Below are 27,170 nucleotides of genomic sequence, written 5' to 3'. Positions count from 1 at the left end.
AAATACATTTTCCCCATTAGATGCCATGCAGTGGGAGACCTGCCTGGCATACCTGGACGACATCATAGTGTTGGGTAGGGATGTAGCATCTGGACTTTTCTGTTCCTTGGGACCCTTAGTATAGTGGGGGTGGTGCGGCAGAGCATGGCCATCATTTTCAAAGGCCAAGCCACCAGCACAGACTGCCAGTCAAGTTTGGCAAGTGGGTTTCTCACTGAGTGTAAGATTTCATGGACTATTTTCAATCAAAGTAGGCTGTTGTGGACTGTTTTCAGCCCAGTAGGTTGTGGGCTCTGATTGGACAACGCACCGCCTAACCTGCACGTGGTGTGTGTTTCATCAGCTGATGAGCGTCAACAACACCACTGAGGTAAACGAGGAAGTTCCAATCCAGGGAAATAACTTCCAGTTGATCGTAAATTTGGCTGTGAATCTCAATTAATTTAGATATTGCCACCTCAAAATCCACCAGAATGCAGGAAATCGTATCTAACAAAACCAAAATTTGCTTTCCAACTGCTGGTAAAAGTGAAGGGGGGTAACCTCGAAGTGAGCAGCATCAACTTTGACCCTGGAGGTAAACAAATCTCCCCTGTGATTTCTGACTACGGTCAGGGAGCTGAAGAAGGAATGGTTAACAGGAAGTATAACAGAGATAACTCCTCATTTTAACTAATCAGCTGTTTTATCCTCCATGACACTTTTTCAATGTGTGCAAGTTCAGGTGAAAACAATGCATTGACGCTCATTTGTGTTGCAAACACAGAGCTTCACAGTGTTCTGACTGACCTCACCTCGACTCCACTCCAACTTGTCTAAACTTCCTGTGTCGGTCAATTGAAAATAAAAGTCCTTCGCAAAGTCATGGAATTGTTCTCATGACATTTCATCAAATTCTGAAGAAGCAGCAGTGAAAATTCAGCAGCAGCAGCTAGCCACTACTGAATGAATGTAGTGGAAACAGTGCATTGAATTTAATGCCAATGCACTGTGCAAGACAAACAATTCTTATGATCCACAGTGTCAAAGGCAGCAGTCAGGTCTAATATGAGCAGAATAACAATAACAATAATAAGTTCCCTGAATCAACAGTTAAAAGATAATTAAAAACTCTTCAAAAAGCTGTTACAGTACTATGGTCTGGAATAAAACTTAAAATATAAAAAGTGTTACAAGTAACACCAGCCCTTAGTTTTTGTTGTCTGGATTTGTTTTGTTTTTCTAACTCTCCTGTCATTTCAGATCCCGCCTCCCTCATACCATGCACCTGGTTTTCCCCGCCCATCTCTTCACCTGTAGCCCATCTGCTCATTAGTCCCTCATTTAGTCCTCTCTATATATACCAGTCCATTCCCACATACCCTTCGACAGATTGTGTTGTGTTCTGTCAAGCTCTCAAGCCGTTTTTGATTCTGCTTACCCTAGTTTGACTTTGCATACCTGGTTAACTGGACCTTGAGTTTCTGCCTGACCCTTTTTGGAATTGTTTGGACTGTCTTCCTGGTTTTGACCCTGCCTGTGCTTGACCAAGTAAAACTTTGCTACTTGCATTTTGGGTTCCTCTCTGCCAGTACCTTTCCTGACAAAAAGTATAAAACTTTTCAAAAATGCCATGATTATCTAAAAATAATTGCATTGAATAAAAACTACTCTTTCCCAAACTTTAGACAGAAGGGGCAGTTTAGAGTATTATAGTTTATTGGCCTTAAGTTATAGAGAACAGTTCAGTTTCTTGAGGATGTGAGCATGCTTAGATCAGCAAAAAAAAAAAAAAAACAGTTCAGAAAAAGTCTAAACTTGCTGATGAAAACAAAATGAATGTAGTTTGTGGTCTGAAGAGGATGAGGTGAACATGTCTTTTATATTGTGTGGGACTTGGAGTATAACTTAATATGTTAACCACTGTACTGACATTACAGAAGACAAAATGAATTTCTGTACTTGGTCCAAGACTCACATTCGGTCTTTCACTTTGTTCCAGTAAGACAACAGAGCAGGTACGACCTTTCATTCACACTTATCCTTTAATGTGTGATATATAAATTTCCTGTGATTGTTTTTGTTTTGTGAACTGTTTTATTTGTTTTAAATATCAATATTGTGATTGATGACTACAAAGAATACAACTAAATATGATAATTGTACAAACATGTGCATTCTGAATAAATACTTTTTTGTCTGTCCTGCTTTGCTCTGCATTTGGATCCACCTGTTCCCCTACTGTGACACTGTGACTGTTTTACTCTCCAGCTATGGGAGGAAAAAAGTCTAAACCACCACGGCTGCCTCCGCGTAAGACTGAAAATTTTACATTTTAGAGAAAATTACTCATTGCTGCATGATGAATGGCTTTCTTCATAATATTTTGTCTTTTGTGTCCTGTATTTATCAGTTCTCGACAAACCATGGAGAGACGAAAACTGGAAGTGAGTGTCTGCACAAACTGTTATTAACTCTCTTACACTGAACTTTAGTCTATACTCTAATCTAACATAATGTCTCCTTCTCTGAGCAGAGACAAACAGAGCAATCTGCAGTATGTGAAGAACTACAAACCTCACATTGAAGATCGGCAGCTCAGGATTCTTCTTCATGGACCGGGTGGAGCTGGAAAGTCCAGTTTCATCAATTCTGTTAACAGTGTCTTACAAGGCAGAACGTGCGCACTGGCCTTGGTGGATCACACCTCTCAGGACTGTTTCACCAAAAAGGTATGAGGCAAGTTTGATTTTGATAAAGTAAGAACCTCCCAAATGTAGTATGTCATAAACTTTAATTAACTTGACTGAGCCTCTTGGCTCCTTATTATAACACTGATAAGATTAATAACAATAATAAGATGTATTTGTAAAATGTTCATTATTTGATCTATCTACTAAAGGAAGGAATCTCTGTGTGTATGTTTGTCCTTCATGTGTCTATTGGATCATTCATCTGATCAACTCCACACTTGGCAGGTGCATTGCTGCAGGTGTCAAATTTGGTGCAATTTGGACATGCAGCACTATTAATATTAATAAACTTAAAATCTGAATAAACAAATGATCAGTCGCTCTGCTCTATAGCAGCGGGGCTTCTCAGCTCTGCGAATGCATGTCACAATCAGAGCTTTAGCTCCCTGCCAGGACAGAGATGAGGGGATATTAAGGAAGTTAAGCTTTCTTGTGGTTTTCTGATTTTTTTTTAAAAAGATTTTTTCAATGCACAAGTGAGTGACAGAGACAGGCTGGAAAGCTTTCTCTGAGTATGAAAATTTGCCAATAGGAACACAGACAGTTTTATTGGCAGCAAAATCAACCAATGAAGTTCAACCTCAGTTTAGTCTCACTGGTGAAGTCTCTATCTTGATTAAAACCAATTGTTCTATTAACCTTCTTTAGTTGATATGTTTGTCAATTGATACATATGTATTTGCTTCTGGAGAAATAATGGGCATCAGGCCTGTTGTGAACAGGCCCATTTTAAATGGGCACTGCAATAGTTATGATTACAGTCAGTAAAATTAGCAAACTTTGCATCCTATGTAACACAACATTAGGACAATGCAGCAATTAGGGATGGGAGTCTATCGGCACCTCACAATTCGATTAAAATCAGATTCAGAGGGCTACGAATCGATTCTAAAGCAATTATTGATGCATCTCTGCCTTTTCCAAGTCCACAAAGCACATGTGGACTGGTTGGGCAAACTCCCATGCACCCTCAAGGATCCTGCAGAGGGTGTAGAGCTGGTCCACAGTTCCACGACCCGGACAAAAACCACATTGCTCCTCCTGAATCCGAGGTTCGACTATCCGACGGACCCTCCTCTCCAGTACCCCCGAATAGACCTTACCAGGGAGGCTGAGGAGTGTGATCCCCCTATAGTTGGAACACACCCTCCGGTCCCCCTTCTTAAAAAGAGGGACCACCACCCCAGTTTGCCAATCCAGAGGCACTGCCCCCGATGTCCACGCGATGTTGCAGAGTTCCTTACCGGAAGGCGTGTCGGTGGGATTGAGGAGGTCTTCGGAGTTTTCCTTCCACCGATCCACGACGTCCCGAGTCGAGGTCAGCAGGGCACCGCCACCCCCATACACAGTATTGACGGTGCACTGCTTCCCCCTCCTGAGACGCCGGATGGTGGTCCAGAACCTCTTCGAAGCCGTCCGGAAGTCGTTCTCCATGGCCTCACCGAACTCCTCCCATGTCCGGGTTTTTGCCTCAGCGACCGCCGCAGCCGCCCCCCGCTTGGCCTGCCGGTACCTCCCTGCTGCCTCCGGAGTCCCACAGGCCAAAAAGGCCCTATAGGACTCCTTCTTCAGCGTGACGGCATCCCTCACCGCCGGTGTCCACCAGCGGGTTCGGGTATTGCCGCCACGACAGGCACCGACCACCTTGCGGCCACAGGACCAGTCGGCCGCCTTGACAATGGAGGCGCGGAACATGGCCCACTCGGACTCAATGTCCCTCGCCTCCCCCGGTACATGGTCAAAGTTCTCCCGGAGGTGGGAATTGTAGCTCTCTCTGACAGGAGACTCTGCCAGACGTTCCAAGCAGACCCTCACAATGCGTTTAGGTCTGCCAGGTCTGACCGGCATCCTCCCCCACCATCGAAGCCAACTCACCACCAGGTGGTGATCAGTTGACAGCTCTGCCCCTCTCTTTGCCCGAGTGTCCAAGACATGCGGCCGCAAGTCCGACGACACGACTAAAAGTCAATCATCGAACTGCGGCCTAGGGTGCCAAGTGCACATATGGACACCCTTATGCTTGAACATGGTGTTCGTTATGGACAATCTGTGACGAGCACAGAAGTCCAATAACAGAACACTGCTCGGGTTCAGATTGGGGGGGCCGTTCCTCCCAATCACACCCTTCCAGGTCACACTGTCGCTGCCGACGTGAGCGTTGAAGTCCCCCAGCAGAATGATGGAATCCCCAGAGGGAGCACTTTCCAGCACCCCCTCCAAGGAGTCCAGAAAGGGTGGATACTCTGAACTGCTGTTTGGGCCATAGGCACAAACAACAGTCAGGATCCGTCCCCCCACCCGAAGGCGGAGGGAGGCTACCCTTTCATACACTGGGGTAAACTCCAACATACAGGCGCCAAGCCGAGGGGCAATAAGTATTGCCACCCCTGCCCGGCGCCTTTCACCAACGGCAACTCCAGAGTGGACGAGAGTCCAACCCCTCTCGAGAAGACTGGTTCCAGAGCCCTTGCTATGCGTCGAGGTGAGGCCGACTATATCTATCCGGAACTTCTCAACCTTGCGCATCAGCTTGGGCTCCTTCCCCGCCAGAGAGGTGACATTCCACGTCCCTAGAGCTAGCTTCTGCAGCCGAGGATCGGACCGCCAAGGCCCCCGCCTTCAGCTGCTGCCCAGCTCACATCGCACCCTACCCCTTTGGCCCCTCCTGCAGGTGGTGGGTCCGCTGGAAGGGGGTCCCATGTTTCCTCTTCGGGCTGTGCCCGGCCGGGCCCCATGGGTGCAGGCCCGGCCACCAGGCGCTCGCCATCGAGCCCCACCCCCAGGCCTGGCTCCAGGGGGGGGGCCCGGTGACCCGCGTCCGGGCAAGGGAAACCAAGGACCATGTATTGTACTCGTCATTTGGGTTTTGTGAGCTACGCTTTGTCTGGTCCCTCCCCCCGGACAACGGAGCTCCTGGGGTCATTGGGACACGCAAACCCCTCCACCACGATAAGGTAGTAGCTCAGGGAGGGGAGAATGATGAACCAGCTTTGACTATTACCAGAGGTACTGTAAAAAAAAAAAAGAGAGAAAAAAAAAAGAATGATGAACCAGCTTTGACTATTACCAGAGGTACTGTAAAAACCAGTGTATAAGTTGCAGTCTATTTTGGGGGGTATCATGCTGGGAAAAACACTTTTCTATTACAGACTGGTTTATTTGAATGCACCATGAGTTATCCATTTATAAACATAGGTTTATATTCCAAAACGTTCTCAATTTACTTTTATTAGAAACACAATTAAAACACACATATTACACCTGAAACAGTGTATCGGGTTAATGGTTATAGGAGAGAGAGGAGAACCCTGGCCGGATTCGAACCAGGGACACTGAGATTATGTGGCATGCGCTCTAACCACTCGACCCATAGGGCGCACGCCACCCCACTTTTAAATTAAAAACGATTGCGTTAAATGTGCGTCTTATACACTGGTTTTTACGGTAGATCTGTAAACCACATTGTAAAAGTTACACATTTCTTCATATGTCCACCTGCCCACACTGACAGTAACTTGCAGCTGAGCACAGGCAGTGGATTGTCTGGAGGCCATTTGTCAGGAAAAATATTGTGGGTTTCTGAACAAATGATTTGTGCTGAGAGGTCAAAGTCTGTCATTTTTTGTTGAGGACACACAATGCATTTCGTTCTTACCCGAGCTGAAATCAGCAGGCTGAAGCTCATTTCATTTTAGCTCTAACTATGTAAATATACCACTTTATCAACAACCTTTTTGGTGAGAAACTAGCCCTTTAGATCCACAATGTGACGCTAATTTGTCGAGATAACATCTGTTTAAAGTTTTGTTCCTGCGAATTCGGAGCCACTCAAGTTAGCCGTAGCGAGTAACGCACTTCCAGTCATTTTCACAAAATAAAACTCTGTTGCCATTTATTATTAAGAAAACCATAACGATAGATTCGTTGCTTTTATTTTCAAACATACCCTCACTGTATCTAACGTGAAACCACCGAGGTGGTGATCTGTGACGTTTGTATTTTGGGGAAGTTACGTTGCATCTTGGGTAATTTGAGTATGAGTAGTCAGCTCTTGATGCATACTCCGCATTTCTGGCAAATCTAGTAAACCATCCGGGAACTTCTCGCATACTCTAAATCGCGTACTACTCACAGACCCATACTCTTCCACAATTCAGATCGAGCTTAAATTTCATGTTACTTTGTTTCTGAATCTGCACAATCAACACTGCCACCGCAGAATAAAGAACTTGTTTGTGGTTTGAAAGTGGCTAATTTACGGTAGTAGTCAAGAAGTGAAAAGGTAAACTTTGGTTGATGTGAAGATATAACTACATCAGAATGTGTCAGAAATGTATCAGCTTGTCCTTTCTCTTCAAACAGAAGGGTGACAGTGTAACTGATGTTTTGGTAACATACACACTGTCAGACCAGAAACAGATATACAATCATGGCCCAACTGTTCTCGTCTTCAATGTACACTAATGTGGTGGAAATACTGAATTTACACATTTGTTTCTCCCTGGGAAAAGAGGTTCTCAGTAAACACTCATAAGCTCACAAAAATCCTTATGAAGTACTTACTTAAACGTACTTACTTATTGCTTTCCCCATTACGTGGTAACTGAACAAGCCTTAGAGAGTTTAAAGGACCAGTGTGTAGGCTTTAGTGCTGTGAAGTTGCAGACTGCAAAAAAAATGTATAGGAGATTCTACAATGGCCTTAAAACTTGTGAAAAACACAAACAAACAAAATCCCTCTGATTGTTTTGTCCATTGAAGGCTACTGTACAAACATGAACCCTAAAAGTTTAAACTAACAAAACTAAAATGAGTAATCAGACAGTGTGTGGAAAAACATAACTAATCTAATGCTATTTACAATATGGTATCTGGGTATTGATGTATCCATTCTTGCACTCTAGTGATCACTATAACTGGTCTTTTCTTCATTTGTGGTTGACAGTACACAACCTACAAGATCCAAAAGGAAAACTCAAGCACTTTTTACCCTTTTGTCTTCAATGACATCATGGGCCTATCCGAAAGCAAAGGTGTCCTTGTGGACGAAGTCAAACTGGCTTTGATGGGACATGTGAAGGACAATTACAAGGTAGTTAATGCAAACACTGGAAACGTTAATCTGTATAATTAACAAGATTATTTTGAATTGCAGTACCTTCGGACACACTTTTTCATTCAAGTGAATAGAAAAATGTGTCATACTGTATTTATGTATTTATTTTATTTGATTGTACATCTTTCAGTTGTCATCATTTAGGAGGATTTAACTTTGTTTTTCAGTTCAATCCTGAACATAAGTTATCAGAACGCCCATTCTGCAACACAACAGTAAATCCCAACGATAAAGTTCATGTCCTGGTTTGTGTCATTCCTGCTGACACAGTAAATCTAATAAGTAAAGAAGTTATAAGGAAGGTTCGAGAAATCAGGAAAGCAGCCAGTGATCTAGGTGAGAACACAAACCAATGTGGTTGTTCTTTTTATACATATGAGATCATACTTGAAAGACATGATTTTAATGTGGTACTAAACATTTAAAACACTCACCTCCTGTATGTTTGATTTTAATTTCCTTCATCACAGAGAACAGCATGTGGTCGGCTTAAATTTGTCAGTTTTGGGACTCATTAGCTTTCTGTCTTTTGTATTGGCAGGGATTCCTCAAGTTGCTGTTATGACCAAAGTTGATCAGGCCTTTCCTGAGATCAAAGAAGATTTAAAGAACGTCTACAAGTCTGTCAACCTGAAGGAGAAGGTACATTAAATTCAAAAAACTATTTGTTACTGTTAGATAACCAAAATGACATTGTCAGCACTGTCAGTTTCACAGTAAACTGCCATAACCTAAAGGATCGTTCTGGTGATTTATGATATTTTTCTCATTTGTTAACAAATCTCATGTTTGGATCCAAACGAACAATGAACTGATCTACTAACAAGTATTGTGTGTGTATACAAAGCCTGATGTATTTTATTCCTCTGTGCCATAGACTTCAGTTGTTGTCCAAAAACTATTAAAAACACATCAATGAGCCCCACCGGCAACTTGTTCCTTCATAATGAAGACAATTACAACTACAGTTTGTCTCAGAGAGTCGTTCCTTGTAAGACAGACACCACTAACCATGTGCAGGTGTTTACAGCTTCACTAGTTCGTTCTACTACATTTAACAACCTGCAGATTTTCACTCTCAGAAAAGATGTTCCTTGTATGGTAGATGCTACTGAGCATGTGCAGGAATGCACAACTTCATGACTTTGTACTTCAACTTCAGTTAACTATTTTAATAGTTTGTGAGAGGCTTAAGATAAATCAAGCTTTGGATGTGCATAAAATACTTATTAGTAGATCATTAATCACCAGCCATATTCTTTGAAATGTGTGATTGATTATGTCTGGCCAATATTTTCTGCTTTTCTGTTACATTTGAAATGTGAATTTTCTTTTTTTAAATGTAGATGGAGCAGTTCAGTGCAAAGGCGGGTATCCCAATGAACTGCATCTTCCCCGTGAAAAACTACTCTGAAGAAATCCAACTGAATGATGACGTTGACTCACTGGTCCTGAGCATGCTGACACAAATCATCGACTTTGGAGAAGACTTCATGAACCACAAATTCAGTCAGTCAGTGTGAAGGTTCACACAGATATTAATAATTAATTAATACATTTTATTTGAAGGCGCCTCTCTGGGCACTCGAGGACACTTTACAATTAATAAACAAAACGATAAATAATAAACAAGACAAACAAGGACAGAGAAGTGGACGGAGGAGGCAGATCTGAGTGAACAGGAAGGGGTGGAGGACAGCATAAAAAGTCTCATGACAATTTCGCTATTATCCAGCAAGATTTCAAATACAATCATTATTTTGCCATTTTTTGCTTATTTGTATGCAGTTTCAAACACTGTGTTAAGTCTCTTACATAATACACTATAGTCTTCATACTATATTAAGATTGGTCAGTGTCTCCATCTTTACAAATCATGTTTTGCCTGAACATTGTTGAAACCCACAGAACCTGCATTCATTTCTGTTTCTAAAGATACCCAATATGTCCGACTGAATTTGCAGGAAATGTCTAAAATGCTGAACTAGAATATTTCTATTGTTTTAATAATGTCAATTTAATATTATATGTAATTGTCTCTCTATCTCCTGTTACATGGATGTTGAGGTCAATGGTTGCTAGATTTGAGCAAAAATAATAGGGTGTTTACTTTTTGTTTTTTAACACCCACTGCACCACTAAGGGTGCTTTATTCTGGATCAGCTTCAGAGGGCGGTTGCACAAAACCAGTGGATTAAGCAGTGAATAGGTTACACAAAAGCAGAGTCACATAACTTACCATGGAGTTTTATTCTTTGCAGCCAGCCTGCTCCCAACCAGGCTCATAGCCAGGCTTTATTAATCATGATCTCTTATTTGTTCAGTCAACTGTCACTCTGATCAGGAATAAATGTGTTTTACAGTTATTTCATGGTCTTCTGCATGTATTTTGCCTAATTTTTAGTAGCCTGCATTAAAATACCAAATATACATTGTCATTCAATTATGTAAGCCAACTGTTATTGTAATTGTAGCTAACTATCATTTTTATAATCATTCATGTGATAGTTATTACTGTTAGGCTTATTGTTATACTGTCTTTATGAAGTTTGTGGATCCCATTGCTGTCAGAAATTTGATAAATACATATTTTACTGCAGTTTTTTCAGATGATTAGAAATGGCTGAAGGTGGTTTAAATGAAGTCAGACACAAGCACAATGCATAAAGTCCCATTCACGTGTTTCTTACGTCACAGTGGAGTGCCCATGTTTGTATAAAGTGGTAAATGAAAAAACACTGCCTTCTTGTGCAAACTGCTGCGTACCAAAATTCAGCACCATGCAGCGCAGAGTCCTCACCATCCCAGATATGGTCTCTATGGTCTTCAGTATAATGTCACACCAGAAAGTCAAATCAAATCTGCATATGATATTATTAAGATTATCATACCAGAGGGAACAATGTACCACTTCTTGCATGTGATCTCACGGGGAAGCAGATGTAAACAAAATGGAGACTGACTGGTGCCACAACTTGCTTCAGCAAAGCTCTGCTCTTAGTCTGTATGGTTATGATATGTCTTGGAAGAGATGTTATATAGCCTTTCCTCCATCTCAGCTGTGCAACACACCTGTAAAAAAGGTGTTCTTGTTTATTTGAAGTTATTTCAAAAGTCCTCTCATTCACTTCCATCTCCTTGTGGATTTATCTCTCATTGGCTATTGCGGTCCTGCACAGAAAGTACTGAAATCATCAAATAGATTTTAATTCCTAAATATTAAACATTTTTTAAAGTCTTGGGGCAGCCCCTATAAGTCTCTGAGTAATCCTGGAGGTTTAAGATTGAGTCTGTAAACCCTTCACATTATACCGGATAATGTGGACCAAACCCCAGTACCAACCAAGGTTCCAGACCAGACCAGGTTGAATCAGGGATAAATCGGCCCAAAACTTCTGAAGTCTGAGCACAGCTTTGGCAAGCAACAAAGCAAATACTTCAATCTGCCACATCTGTTAGCCAAACTAACTATGGTTAGATTTGCAAGAGACAAAACTTCTTTATGAAAATGTAATTGAATGTGCATAAATATTAAATTAATATTAAATTGGAATAAAAGAAATAAAAAGACATAATAAAATTGCTGCACAATATAATAAAACAAGCAAGGTGTCAAGGTCAACTCAAAAGCCAATGAGTAGAGATGGAATAATTATATTTCCTAAAAATGGATCCCAAAGACAGCATATACAGTGAAAACAGGTTGTAAATGTGGCCACAGTCGAAGAATGTTTTCCCAGGTGAACTAAGAAGCACCTATATGTCAGGTATGACCGAACCATTTGAGGGCGTTGCCTTTGATGCCGGTACACTATAGAAGGTATGATAAGAGGATCTGCAGTCAGGTCGAAAAACACCAGAATATCAGAGTTCCCTGAACCAACAGAGAAAATCATTACAAACGCTTTGAAAAAAGAGTTGTTTAAAACCCAACTAAAACTTTTCATAAATGCATCCATTTTTTATTAATGTTATCTAAAAATGATTGCAACTGAGTAAAAACGACTCTAGCTTTAGACAGAAATGACAGGTTAGAAATGTGCAGAGAACAGAAGTGTCCAGTTTTATGAGGATGTGAGCATGCTTAGATCAGCAACAGAACAGGTCAGAAAAAGACAAAACTTCCTGATAAAAATGAAATTGAATGTGCAGTTCATGGCCTGAAGAGGATGAGGTGAACGTGTCTTTTGTCATGTGAAGGACTGGAAGGATAATTTGATGTTAACCACTGTACTGACATTAAAGGAGGCTTCATGAATTACTGTGCTTAGTCAGAAACTCACATTCAGTCTGACTTTGTTCCAGTAAGACAACAACAACACAGGTACGAACATTCAATCACACTTATACATTATTGTTTCCTGTGATTGTTGAACTGTTTTGTGGTTGTTTTAAATATCAGTATCATGCTTATTGTTAAATAGAAAAAACTAAAAAAATTATTGTAAGAACAACGTGACAAAAATGTGGGATATCAAGTCTGTTTAATATAATTCGCTTTTGTTTAATTCATTTAAAGCCTGTTTATTTTGGTCATTTATTTTCTCTAGTTAATAAGTTTTCTGAAAATCAATTATTTTAATGTGTTTTGTTCACAGTCACAGTATGACAGTTCATAAAACTGAGCATTTTTTTTGTTTGTTTATTATTTGCAACATTATTTTTAATGTTTTCAATCAGCTTTGAATCTGCAGCTACAATTTATCAATTGCTAATAATGTGGCATTTTGTATCTCATTTGACATGAAACATTTTCAATTTAGGTACATAAAGACCTAATTTCCTGCTGCAGCCTATTAGTACTATTATTATTATATGTATTTTTTATTAGTTTACTTTTTCAACCAATGTGTAGCTTTACAGCAAAACCTAAATATTTCCTTCAAAGATGAGTTTAACACTTTGTGTGATTGTCTTACTCTCCAGCTATGGGAAGAAAAAAGTCTAAACAACCAGAGCCGCCTACATGTAAGACTGTTTTTGAAAATTTGAAAGTTAAAGAAAAATGCTCATTGCTGCATGATGAATGTATTTCTTCATAATATGTTGTCTTATGTGAACATGTGTCCTGTATTTAACAGTTCTCAACAAACCATGGAGGGAAGTAAACTGGAAGTGAGTGTGTCTGAACCTTCACTGCAAAATGTAATTCTGTTAAATTGAATTTTAGTCTATACTCTGATCTAATCTAACATAATGTCTCCTTTTCTGAGCAGAGACAAACAGAGCGATCTGCAGTATGTGAAGAACTACAAACCTCACATTGAAGGTCGGCAGCTCAGGATTCTTCTTCATGGACCAGCTGGAGCTGGAAAATCCAGTTTCATCAACTCTGTTGAAAGTGTCTTACAAGGCAGAATGTCCGCACTGGCCTTGAGGACAGACAATTGTGTTGATCAAGTAAGAAAATCTCCCAAATGTAGTATGTCTTATAAAAACCTTGCAAACCTTTGTAAAACTCAACTGAGCCTCTTGGCCCCTTATTACAGCATTGATACATATAATAATAATAGTATTAATAACAATAATGAGATGTATATGTACTATTTTGATTACTTTATTTTTTTTTTTTTATCTAAAACAAATGGCCAATATTGCTTTTTCAAATTTGCTGTTTTTGGTGACATTTAACAAACTATATATACATTATCTGTCTTCACGCAGTGGTTGCATCTTCTAGGGCAGGGGTGTCAAACATACAGCCAGAACCGGTCTCCCCCACTGGATAACTTTGCAAAGTATGAAGATTACAGAAACATTATTCAAATTTTTCACCACAAATGTCTTTTACTATATAAAAATATTATATTGCAATACTTTTGTATAGGTGCTACAACATTTTGGCTTTTTGTTAAATTAATAGTTAATTATGATTGTTATGTTATAAATAGTTTAAAAGTAGCTATGAGGATTTCTTTTTATGGTTTCATTAAGTTCTTGTAATTTTCAGTTTCAAAAAAATACATTTAAATAATTATTTAAATAATTATATGTTATAGTTTTTGTTTTTTTATTTTTTAGGTAAGATATAAAATGATTTTGTGCTAAATGAAATTGCTAATTTTTCATATATTTTTATATATATATATATATACATATCAAATTGGGCTGTATGTGGCCCGTGAACTAAAATGAGTTTGACACCCCTGTTCTAGGGTGTTTATTATCTGACCAGAAACAGATATACAATCATGGCCCAACTGTTCTCGTCTTCACTGTACACCAATATGGTGGAAATACTGGACTTAAATGCTGTTTTTTCCCCGGCCAAAGAGATTTTCAGTAAACATTCATATCGACTTGTGAAGTCGATTGTTCCTTCCTTATTCTGTGCTAATTCAACAAGGTTTAGAAAGTTTAAAGTACCAGAGTGTAGGCTTTCGTGTCATCAAGTTGCAGACTGCAGGAAACTCTACAGTGGCTGCAAAACTTGCAAAAAAAAAACCAAAAGCCCTCTCTCTTTTCTTCATTTGTTGACAGAACACAACCTTCAAGTTCAAAAAAGAAAACCCAAACACCTTTTACCCTTTTGTCTTCAATGACATCATGGGCCTAACGGAAAAGCAAGGTGTCCTTGTGGACGACATCAAACTGGCTTTGAAGGGACATGTGAAGGAAGATTACACGGTAGTAACTGCAAACACTGGAGACATTCATCTGTTTAAGTAACAAGATTATTGGGAATTTACTACTAAAAAGTTGAAAAACACACTTTGTCATTCAAGTGAATGGAAATGTGTGTCCAAACTTTTGACTGATACTCTATTTATTTATTTTATTTAATTATACATCTTGCAGCTGTCGTCATTTAGGTTGATTTAACTTTGTTTTTCAGTTCAATCCTGAACATAAGTTATCAGAAGACAACTGTTTCTACAACACAACAGTAAATCCCAACGATGAAGTTCATGTCCTGGTTTGTGTCATTCCTGCTGACAAAGTAAATCAAATAAGTAAAGAAGTTATAAGGAAGGTTCAGGAAATCAGGAGAGCAGCCAGTGATCTAGGTGAGAACACAAATCAATGTGGTTGTTCTTTTCTACATATGAGATCATACTTGAAAAACATGATTTTAATGTGGTACTAAACATTTAAAACACTCACCTCATGTATGTTTGATTTTAATTTCCTTCATCACAGAGAACAGCAGCTGTAGTCGGTTTAAATGAGGGCTGTCAGCGTTAACAAGTTAATCACAATGCAATTAAGAGCAGAGCATCATTTTTTTTAAATCATTTTTTTAAATCCTGTTAATCGTGCTGCTCACTGACTCACTCACTCAAAACCACTGTCAAAGATTGCAGTAATACTCGACCTTTGTAAATTGTTAGTATGGCAGAAGTCTTGCTGCTACTGTCATATTCCTGTACACATTGTTGTGACTTTCCTTGCCAGTGGCAGATTTTGATAATTGATATGTACATATATATACTTTTCTGTTTAAGGCAAGCTGTATTTTTGAGGTAAACATTGTGTTGCCTCATGATCATTGCACTTTTTAAAATTTAGAATAAATCTAAAGGTCAAGTTCATAAAGTTACTTTCTTTGCATTAATTTGATTCCTAATCAAGATACACTGGTAATAATTGCTTTACATTGTTAATATGGACTTAAAAACTATTGTGAAAAGCAAAATGAAACGCTGTTAACTATTGAAATTCAGCGATTACTTGTGTTTTTGTTTTTTTTTAAGTAATGACCTGACAGCCCTTGTTTGTATGTGTGTCAGTTTTGGGACTCATTGCTTTTCTGTCTGTTGTCTTGGCAGGGATTCCTCAAGTGGCCGTTATCACCAAAATTGATAAGGCCTGTCCTGAGATCAAAAAAGATTTAAAGAGTGTCTACAAGTCTGTCTACCTCAAGGAGAAGGTACTTTTTTTAAATTAAAAATGAAAGTTTGGTCTATTTTTAGCTAACCAAAATGACATTGTCAGCACTGTCAGTTGAACAATGAACTGATCTACTAACAAGTATTGTGTGTGTATACGAAGCCTGATGTATTTTTTTCCTCTGTGCCATAGACTTCAGTTGTTGTCCAAAAACTATTAAAAACACATCAATGAGCCACACCGGCAACTTGTTCCTTCATAATGAAGACAATGGCAACTACAGTTTGTCTCAGAGAGTAGTTCCTTATAAGACAGACACCACTAACCATGTGCAGGTGTTCACAGCTTCACTAGTTCGTTCTACTACATTTAACAACCAGCAGATTTTCACTCTCAGAAAAGATGTTCCTTGTATGGTTGATGCCACTGAGCATGTGCAGGAATGCACAACTTCATGACTTTGTACTTCAACTTCAGTTAACTATTTTAATAGTTTGTAGACAACAACTGAGGTATAAGATATATCAGGCTTTAGATATACACAAAATACTTGTTAGTAGATGATTATTTACAAGCCATATTTTTTTTAAATGTATGATGGATCAATTATGTTTAACAAATATCCTCGTTGCTTAATTTATTTGATATCAGTCTAACCAATTTAAATGGTGCAGTGAGCTCAAAGCCCTGGGGCTATTTGTTACATTTGAAATCTGAATCTGAAATCTTTTTTAAACGTAGATGGAGCAGTTCAGTGCAGAGGTGGGCATCCCAATGAACTGCATCTTCCCTGTGAAAAACTACTCTGAAGAAATTGACTTCAAAGACGACGTTGACTCACTGATCCTGAGCCCACTGAGATACATCATTGACTTCGGGGAAGACTTCATGAACCACAAATTGAGTCAGTCTGAAGGTTCACACAGATATGATTGAAGACAGCATAAATAAGGCTGCTTATGACAATTGGGTTATCATCAACAACATTTCACACAGAATCTTCTGCTTTATTTTGTTACTTAGTCCTTATTTTTCGTATGCAGTTTCATTCACTGTATTAAGACTCTTATTATAGTCTTTATATATATATATATATATATATATATATATATATATATATACACACACATGCGCACACATATGTGGGTCAATGACGTGAATATGACATTTTCAGTCTAACTGCATTTTTTCAGTTAGAAAAAGGTTTAAATTGATTTTAAAAAATACCATATATATGTAGTACCTTTCCTTTATATGAAATCACTTTAACTTTTCAAAAACCACAAGTTATTAGTAATTTTTCTGTTATTTAAAGTGACAAAATATCATGTGGTGTGACCAATAATACCAATAACTGTATTAAATTCAGAGTAAAATATCACTTTTAATATTAATCACTGATACAGTATGCTTAACTGAATTGTATTTTTACATTTTTTCAATCATTTTTAAGCAATCTACAGGAAAAATAAGTCTTACATACATTTAAGAAGGCAACTGTGACATAATAGAACATAAATATGAGATTATTATTTACAAAAACTTAAAAGACATGCAAATAATTTGTTTCGAAACACTTTAAATTCATTTATTTTAAGATAGATCACGGTCGCACCACATGACTTTTTTAAGGTCAGTTCTAATTCATCGAGATGGGAAAACACATAAAACACCTAATTTACTGTTTTCATATGTATTTATGTGTACTCAACCTTTCTTAATGTTTGAATTACTGCAATAGATATTCCCATATTTATTATTTTTAAATAAATCCTTATACGTCATTGACCCATGTATGTATGTGCATATATAAACTACATACATACATAATATATGTATATATAATATATGTGAATATATATACACACACACAAACACATATATATATATATATATATATATACACATACATATATACACATACATATATATAAACACTAATTAGTTTCTCCATCTTTGCAAGTCATGTTGTTGTGCCTGAACATTGTTGAATCCCAGAGAACTTTGTATTCATTTCTACACTTCCAAAATTACCCAAAATGTCAGACTGAATTTTTAGGAAATGTGTCTAAAATCCCGAACATCTAGGATATTTCAATTTGGAACTTGAATGTTGTGTTTGTGGTGGTGGCGTGTCCTTTTCCTGTGAAGCGCTTGGTGTACGTAATTTCCTTTGTTGTAAAGTACAAAACTGTATTTCTTGTATGAAAGGTGTTATACAATAGTTATTATTTTGCATAGATAATAAACCTGTTTTTTGAACCTTTAGCTAGCACAAATGTGATTATATTATCATTTAAAATGTATTTTTAAGTGATATCTGAAGGTCAAACTGTTGGCATCGAAGGACATTTTTTCCAATTTTCATTAATTACAAAGTAACAGAATCGTAAATTTCACACTTCTTTAGAAAAGCCTTTTGGAGCCTTGTGAATGGTTGTTTATCAGCTTATTTGGCATTTCATTACTGTCAATAGTCAATAGAACAAACGCGTAGCATCATTTTTGTAGCACAAATTCAGACAGTGTGTCAGCAGTAAAATGTCTAAATAAAAATACATGGTTCATTTATTGACAAAAAAGCATTAGAAGAATTATAAGTGCAAGAACACCTTTTTAAAAGTCATGTAACTGTGGGAGGTTTTATTAACTTTTTTATGGTATGAGAGATTAGTCATTCAAATAAAAAAAATAAAAAAAACAGTTAAAAATGGTTCTTGTTGACCTCTGGTGAATTCAATCTGTGAAGCTAAAACAACGCCTTCTGCCTCAGAGTTATAGACTAGAATAGATCGTTACAATTTAAAGAGGGTTTCCATTTAACTGGCTGATTAATGTTTTAATAATTATTCAGCTTTTAGGGATGGAAATGTATACATGTGCTTTTTATGAGCATTATTGCATTTTTAAAAAATGGCATGAACCTCTTTCAAACATGTTGGACGAGGTTCAACATAAAGTTACAGCCCAGGCATTACACTTACACTAATATACTTGAACAAACTTGATGGGGCATCTTACTTTATGGGGTTATTTTTAGCCATGGAGGTTCAGTTTTAAAGGGCTGGAAAACAATAACACTGATATTTGGAGTGGATCATGGTGATGGTGGGTCCTCCTGTCATGTATAATTACTAATTTCTTGCTTTTTGAAGTTATTTAAAATTTTGAAATTTGCTTCAAAAAAGCCCTTCTCTCATCACTCCAGTTCAAAAGTCTTTACACTGGCTCCCAGTCAGCTATAGAATAGATTTTAAAGTAATGCTACTGGTCTACAAATCACTGAATGGTTTAGGTCCAGAATACATGAATGACATGTTAGTAGAATATAAACCCAGTAGAGCTCTGAGATCTACTGACTCAGGTCAGATAGTGGAGCCCAGAGTTCAGACTAAACATGGTGAAGCAGCTTTTAGCTGTTATGCTGCACACAACTGGAACAAACTACCGGCAGAACTGAAATCAGCCCCAACTGTGAATATTTTTAAATCCAGGTTAAAAACACTTCTCTTCTCCTGTGCTTATGATTGAGCTCTTTCAAAGCACTTTAAATTTAAATCTTTCATTTGCACTCTATGTCCTTTTAATGATTTTAAAGCAAATCATTATTTTATGCTGCAAACTTATATTTAATGCTCTATTATAGTATTTTATTTCTCTCTCTTTCTATGTTTCTGTACTTTGTTTTTGTTTTTATTATTAGTGTGTGAGTTTAATTGTGTGTGTGTGTGTGTGTGTGTGTGTGTGTGTGTGTGTGTGTGTGTGTGTGTGTTTGTGTGTGTGTGTGTGTGTGTGTGTGTGTGTGTGTGTGTGTGTGTGTGTGTGTGTGTGTGTGTGTGTGTGTGTGTGTGTGTGTGTTTGTGTGTGTGTGTCTATGATTGTCATAGTGTGTACTATGATTGGGTTTTATTTTTATTTCTCAAATTCCATGGGTTTTTTTTCAATTTCTTTTCTGTTAAATGTTTGTTTTATGTAAAGCACATTGAGTTGCCACTGTGTATGAAATGCGCTATATAAATAGAACTGCCTTGCCTTTTCTCTGTATGGTTATGATATATCTTGGAAGACATGTTATATAGGCAGTCACATGTTAAGCAGCCTTTTCTCCATCTCAGCCGTCCAACACACCCATACAAAAGCTTTCTTCGGGGCCCTTTCAAAAGTCTTCTCGTTCATCTCCGTCTCCTTGTAGACTTGTCTCTCATTGACTATTGTGGTCCTGCTCAGAAAGCAGTCCATCCATCCATTGTCTGCCACTTAACTGGGTCGCGGTGGCATTAGGCAAAGCAATGTAACCCAGACATCCTTCTCCCCAGCAACACTCGTCAGCTCGTTCTTCAGGATTCCGAGGCCAGGAGAGATATGTAATCCTTCCAGCGTATTTTGGGTCTACCCCAGGGTCTCCTCCCAGGACATGCATGAAACACCTCTAAAGGGAAGAGGAGCAGCAGCTATATTCCTAGCCTCCCCCAAGAACAGGTCTGTCTTACATCCGAGAATGCGGACACAGCTCTCACAGCGCTTGTATAGGGACCAAATGGCTCGCAGCTGCAAACCATACTCCTGCAACACCTCCAAAAAGATCCCCAGAGGGACATGGTAGGAAGCCTTCTCCAATTCCACAAAACACATGTAGACTGGATGTGCGAACTCCGATGACCCCCCAGTATCCCTGCCCATGATGTGTCAAATGTTATGCTTTATAACAGTTCAGGGCATTCTGTTTATGAACAGAACATGTCCCAAATCTCATCCACCCACGGTGCCTTGCCACAGAGGAGTTGTTTAACTACCTCAATGATCTCGGCTAGGGATATGGGTGAAGATCCCCCCGGATCATACAACTCTGCTTCCTTCACAGAGAACATGTTGGCCGGGTTTAGGAGTTCCTAAAAGTGTTCCTTCCACCGCCTGACAATATCCTCAGTCAAGGTCAGCAGTTCTCCACCCTTGCCAAGAACAGCTTCCCCCTCCTGAGTCACCTGATGGTTTGCCAGGACTTCTTCAAGGCAGTCCTTCTACATGGTCTCACCAAACTCCTCCCACACCCGGGTTTTTTGCTCAGCAAACACCCGAGCTGCTGCCTTCTTGGCCGTCTGGTACCTGCTGCTTCTGGAGACACCTGGACCAGCCAGGCCCTAAAGGCCTCCTTCTTCAGCTTGGCAGCCTTCTTTACCACCGGTGTCCACCAATGAGTTCTCCGGTTGCCGCCCTGACAGGCACTGAAGACCTTTCGGCCACAGCTGTGAGCCGCCGCCTCCACAACTGAGGTCTTGAACACTCAGACTCCATGACCTCAACCTCCCCGTGAATGCATGAGAAGTTCCTCCGGAGGTGGGAATTGAAGACCTCACAGACCACCTGATCCAACTCACCACCAGGTGGTGATCAGTTGACAGCTACGTTCCTCTCTTCACCCGAGTGTCCAAAACATACGGCCACAGGTCAAATGACACAACTACAAAGTCGATCATCGACCTTTGGCCTAGGGTGTTCTGGTACCATGTACACTTATTTACACCCTTATGCTCAAACATGGTGTTTGTTATGGCAAATCTGTTACTAGTACTTAAGATAAGATAGCTAAAATAAGAAGTCCTTTATTTATCCCTTAGAGGGGAAATTGAATGTCACCTTCACACAAAGACAGCCAACATACAGCAAGGAAACATACAGACTCAGGCAGTACAAGATAAGTGTAAGGCACCACATCAACATCAATCAAACAATCCACAACATTCAACAACAATATTAATTAAAAAACTTCACTGTGCCAGGGATAAACCTTCTAAAACTTTCTGTAGAGCACCTTGGCATCACTAATCTGGCACTAAAGGAGCTCTTGAGTTCACTAAAAACACCATACAATGGGTGGTCCTTATAATGCGGGATGCTACTGAATTTCCTGCCTGCTCTCATCTCCATGACCACCTGTAGTGAATCAGGAGGCAAACCAATGATGCATCCTTCCTTTTTAATTGAATTGTTGATCCTATGTCTGTCCTCTGACTTCATCCCCCACCCCCATCAGACAACAACATAAAAAAGCAAACTAGCTAAAATACTTTGGCTCCAGGAGGATGTCCCGGTTTCCCTATTCCAGGCGAAGTCCCTGCTGCGCTGTGTTGTTGCATCATATAAGGTCATCTGAATCGTTCTTAGTCTGGCCCCTCACCTGGGACCCATATGCCTTGGGAGACAAGGCCCCCGACAACACAGCTCCCAGGGTCACTGGGACACGCAAATTCCTCCATCATAATAAGGTGACGATTCTCGGGGGGGTCAGAAAGTGGTGACATAATGAAATTGAGTTTTACCTCCTAAATATTAAACATGTTTAAAATTATTGGGGTAGCCCTAAAGAGTCTGCGAGGTTTAAGATTGGATCTGTAAACCCCTCACTTTATGAGATAATGTGGACCAAACCCCAGTACCAACCAAGGTTCCAGACCAGACTAGGATCAGGGATAAATCGGCCCAAAACTTTTGTAGTCTGAGCATGGCTTTAGCAAGCAACAAAGCAAATACTTCAATCTGCCACATCCTGTTAACCTAACTAACTAGCATGTTAACAATAAGAGACTATACTTCTTTTCGTAATAACAAGTAAAATCAATGTTGTTGCCTCTTTCTGCTTCATTGAAATTGTGTCCCACGGTTTGTGAGGTTGTGAGCATGTTTACATCTGCAGCTGAACAATTCAGAAAATGACAAAACTTGCTGATGAAAATGAAAATCAATGTTTGTGGTCTGAAGAGGATGAGGTGAACGTGTCTCCTGTCATGTGTGAGCGTGGGAATACAGCGGCAAGGAGAAACTAGAAGAAACCTAAAGCAGAACTGGGCTCTAGTTGCGCCTAGTTGCAGGTTGACAAAGAGAGAGGAGAGAGAGATACAATATGAGAGGGGGAGACACACAAAGAGAGGCACCGCAATGTCTTGTAGCGAGGCTATCACCTACATTATAGTAGTCCCTCCTTAGTGGAGCTAGTTCTTACATTTTGGTGCTCAGCAGTGAGTTCATTATTTCTAGTGATTACTAAATCCCTACAATTTTAGTGTGCTCTTAGTGAGGCCATGAGTTCTAACAAATGGTGCTCCTGTGATGAGATTAGATCCCCTAAATAATGGGGAGTGGATCTAGTGGTTTCAAGAGTATAAAACCAGACATGGTTATCAAAAATTGATTACAACTGATTAAAAACTACTCTTTCCAAAACTTTAGACAGACACAGCATTTTAGAAATTGGCCTAAAGTTATAGAGAACAGAAGTGTCCAGTTTTGTGAGGATGTGAGCATGCTTAGATCAGCAACAGAAAAAGGTCAGAAAAAGACAAAACTTCCTGATGAAAACGAAAATGAATGTGCAGTTCATGGTCTAAAGAAAATTAAATGAACGTGTCCTTTGTCATGCGAGGGACTGGAAGGATAATTTAATATGTTAATCACTGAAATGACATTTCAAGAGACTATATAAATTACTGTGCTTAGTCAGAAGCTCACATTCAGTCTTTCACTTTGTTCCAGTAAGACAACAACAGCACAGGTACGAACTTTCATTCACACTTATCCTCAAATGTGTGATTTATAAATTATTGTATCCTGTGTTAAACTGTTTTATGATCATTTTAAATATCTGTATTGTGCTTATTGTTGAATAAAGAGACAAAACTAAATATGATTATTGTAAGAAGAACATGACAAAATTGTGTTTTTACAAAGCTTTACAATTTTGATATTTCAAATATGTTTAAAGTAATTTACTTTAGTTTCATTCATTTAAAGTCTGTTTTTTAATTTCCTTTAGTCAATGATTTTTCTGATAAGTCCTTTTCACGTGTTTTGTTCAGTCTGACACTATGACAGTTAAAAACAAAAAAACTGAGCACATTTTGCACAATAAATAAAGGCCGAGCTGCGGCTGTCATATTCCTGCACTGTCTGCACTGATTGTTATGACTTTCCTGTTGGGCACATGTTTCTGCATAATGGTGTGCACTTATATAATATATACATATATACATATTTCTCAGTGTGGCAAGTTCCTCAGTTTTCAACTGAACTCAAATTAAATGAATGGTTTGTTGTGCACTTTATTATAATGTGCTTTACATTTTGTGCATTTCATCATATTTCTAATGTGGAATAGTGTAATCCTTCAAAAAAAAAGAATTTCACAGAATAAGCATTTTGAAGTTGTCTCCTACCTCAAGACCACACTGTTGTTGTAGCATTTCCTTTCTTTATTTCTGAAGTAGACATTGTGTCACCTCAGGCTCATTGCACTTCTTTTTTTAATTTGAAATAAATGTAAAAGTCAAGATCATAAAGTAACTTTATTTGTATTCATTTGATTCCCAATCAAGATACACTGGTAAGAATTGTTTTACATTGTTAATATGGACTCAAGAAGTGTTGTGAAATGCATAATAATACAATTTTAAACATGCAATAAAAAATGTGATTAATCACAATTTTAAAAATTAATTGTTTGACAGCCCTAATTATTGAATGTCATTTTATATTATTTTACTTTTTCTACCAAATAGCAAACAGCAAAATCTAAATACTTTCTTCAAAGATGAGTTTAATTATTAATAATAATAAATAATCACTAATAATTTAGTGTGTGTGTGTGTGTGTGTGTGTGTGTGTGTGTGTGTGTGTGTGTGTGTGTGTGTGTGTGTGTGTGTGTGTGTGTGTGTGTGTGTGTGTGTGTGTGTGTGTGTGTGTGTGTGTGTGTGTGTGTGTGTGTGTGTGTTGACTGTTTTTACTCTCCAGCTATGGGAGGAAAAAAGTCTAAACCAGAGCAGCCTCCACGTAAGACTGTTATTGAAAGTTTTGCACTTTAAAGAAATTAGCTCATTGCTGCATGATGAATGTATTTCTTCATAATCTTTTGTCTTATGTGAACATGTGTCCTGTATTTATCAGTTCTAGACACACCATGGAGACAAATAAACTGGAAGTGAGTGTGTCTGAACCTTCACTGCACAAACTGCACAAATTAACTTTTATAAATTGAACTTTAGTCGATACTCTAATCTAACATAATGTCTCCTTTTCTGAGCAGAGACAAACAGAGCAATCTGCAGTATGTGAAGAACTACAAACCTCACATTGAAGGTCGGCAGCTCAGGATTCTTCTTCATGGACCAGCTGGAGCTGGAAAATCCAGTTTCATCAACTCTGTTAACAGTGTCTTAAAAGGCAGAATGTCCGCACTGGCCTTGGTGGATAACACCTCTCATGACTCTTTCACCAAAGAGGTATGAAGCAAGTTTGATTGTTTTGATAAAGTAAGAAAACGTACTTAAAAATGTCTTATAAAAACTTTGCAAACCTTCATGAAACTTGACGGAGCCTCTTGGCTCCTTATTATAACACTGATAGTAATACAATTAATAAGAATAATAAGATATATTTGTTGTATTTTAGTCATTTAATCTATCTACTATACCAAAAGAAGGAATCTCTGTCTGTGTGTCTGTAAGTTTGTCCTTTGTAGATATTTTAAGCCGTTCATTCAATCGACTCCACATTTGACGTGTTGATTACAGGGGGAAGTCTGTGTCAAATTTGGTGCAATTTGTACATGTTCTGTTCATAAACAGAATGCCCTGAACTGTTATAAAGCATAACATTTGACACATCATCTGCAGACACACAGGAAGTTATACAAGAGGTGCTATTCCGCTGATTCTGCATCTCTGGCTCAGATCTGGTCAAGTTTAGGCAATTAAATCAGCATTTACCGCTCTGTTAAAAAGAAAGCGAGACCAGCTTTAATATTTACAGTAGGAGATCTGTAAACCAAAGTGTAAAAATTACACACTTCATATGTCAATCTGCCCACCTCGACCCCGTGGTAAATAGCTTGCAACTGAGCACAAGCAGTGGATTGTCTGGTGGCCACTTGTCAGCAAAAATATTATAGGATCTTGAACTTTTTGTTAGTTAAGGGTGGACTTACTCTTCCACACTTTATTTAGTAGCATTTAGCTGTGAAGCTGCAGACTGTACCCAAATAAATACCTCTCATCTCCCCCTCGCTTTCACATGTGTAGGAAATTATATGTTAGCCGCAAAACTTGTGAAAAACAAAAAAAAGCCCTATCAAGTATTTGGTTTGTCCAATCAGGGCTACTGTAGAAACAACTAACAGTCAGTGCTTGGAAAAACACAAATAATCTTATTCAATCAGGAGAGACCGGAGAGTGAAGCACAAAAAATAGTCTTCCTGACTGAACTTTCGCTAAGCCTCATTATTATTTACTACATGGTAGCTGGGTATTGATGTATCTATTCTTGCTCTCTAGTGATCACAATAACTGTTTTTTTTTTTCATTTGCTGTTGAAAGTACACAACCTACAAGATCGAAAAGGAAAACCCAAGCACTTTTTACCCTTTTGTCTTCAATGACATCATGGGCCTGGACCCAAGCAAAGGTGTCCTTGTGGACGACATCAAACTGGCTTTGAAGGGACATGTGAAGGACAATTACGTGGTAGTTACCGCAAACACTGGAGACATTACAGTACTAGTCGAAAGTCCCCACATTTTCTCATTCAAGTGAATGGAAATGTGTGTCCAAACTTTTGACTGGTACTGTATATATTTGTTATATTTCATTATACATCTTGCAGCTGTCATCATTTAGGTTGATTTAACTTTGTTTTTCAGTTCAATCCTGAACATAAGTTATCAGATGGTGACCAATACTACAACCCAGAAGTAAATCCCAATGATAAAGTTCATGTCCTGGCTTGTGTCGTTCCTGCCGACACATCAAGTCAAATAGAAGATGAAGTTATAAGGAAGGTTCTGGAAATCAGGAAAGTAGCCAGAGAACTAGGTGAGAACACAAATCAATGTGGTTGTTCTCTTCTACATATAAGATAATTCTTGAAAAACATCATCTTAAATCTTAATGTGGTACCAAACATTTAAAACACTCACCTCCTGTATGTTTGATTGTAATTTCCTTCATCACAGAGAACAGAAATTTGACAGTTTTGGGACTCATTGCTTGTCTGTCTGTTGTCTTGGCAGGTTTTCCTCAAGTGGCCATTATCACCAGAATTGATAAGGCCTGTCCTGAGATCTCACAAGATTTAAAGAACGTCTACAAGTCCACCTACCTGAAGGAGAAGGTACATTAAATTCAATTAAACGTAAAAATTGGTACTGTTAGCTAACAAAAATGGCATGTCAACATCATCAGTTTCTGCCATAACTTTAAAGGAACGTTCTGGTGATTTATGATATTTTTCTCATTGTCAACAAATCTCATGTTTGGATCCAAACGAACAATGAACTGATCTACTAACAAGTATTGTGTGTGTATACAAAGCCTGATGTATTTTATTCCTCTGTGCCATAGACTTCAGTTGTTGTCCAAAAACTGTTAAAAACACATCAATGAGCCACACCGGTACACATGTTCCTTCATAATGAAGACAATGGCAACTGTAGTTTTTCTCAGAGAGTC

At 38.6% G+C, this 27,170-nt stretch overlaps 1 protein-coding gene across 1 annotated transcript in view; it reads left to right on the top strand.

The window, feature by feature from the left end:
- The window catches only part of LOC133998031 (interferon-induced protein 44-like), a 34,244-nt gene that overhangs the window by 6,553 nt on the left and 521 nt on the right, over positions 1 to 27,170 (top strand). The window contains exons 5-7 of the mRNA XM_062437770.1: positions 26,040 to 26,186; positions 26,363 to 26,534; positions 26,732 to 26,832. Of these exons, the coding sequence (XP_062293754.1) occupies positions 26,040 to 26,186; positions 26,363 to 26,534; positions 26,732 to 26,832 (420 nt within the window). The remainder of the gene's footprint in view (positions 1 to 26,039; positions 26,187 to 26,362; positions 26,535 to 26,731; positions 26,833 to 27,170) is intronic.

The sequence above is a fragment of the Scomber scombrus genome, chromosome 17, assembly GCF_963691925.1.
Source record: "Scomber scombrus chromosome 17, fScoSco1.1, whole genome shotgun sequence".
Classification (NCBI taxonomy): Eukaryota; Metazoa; Chordata; class Actinopteri; order Scombriformes; family Scombridae; genus Scomber; species Scomber scombrus.
Note: the sequence above shows the minus strand (reverse complement) of the source record. Positions and strands in the feature narration are given on the sequence as shown.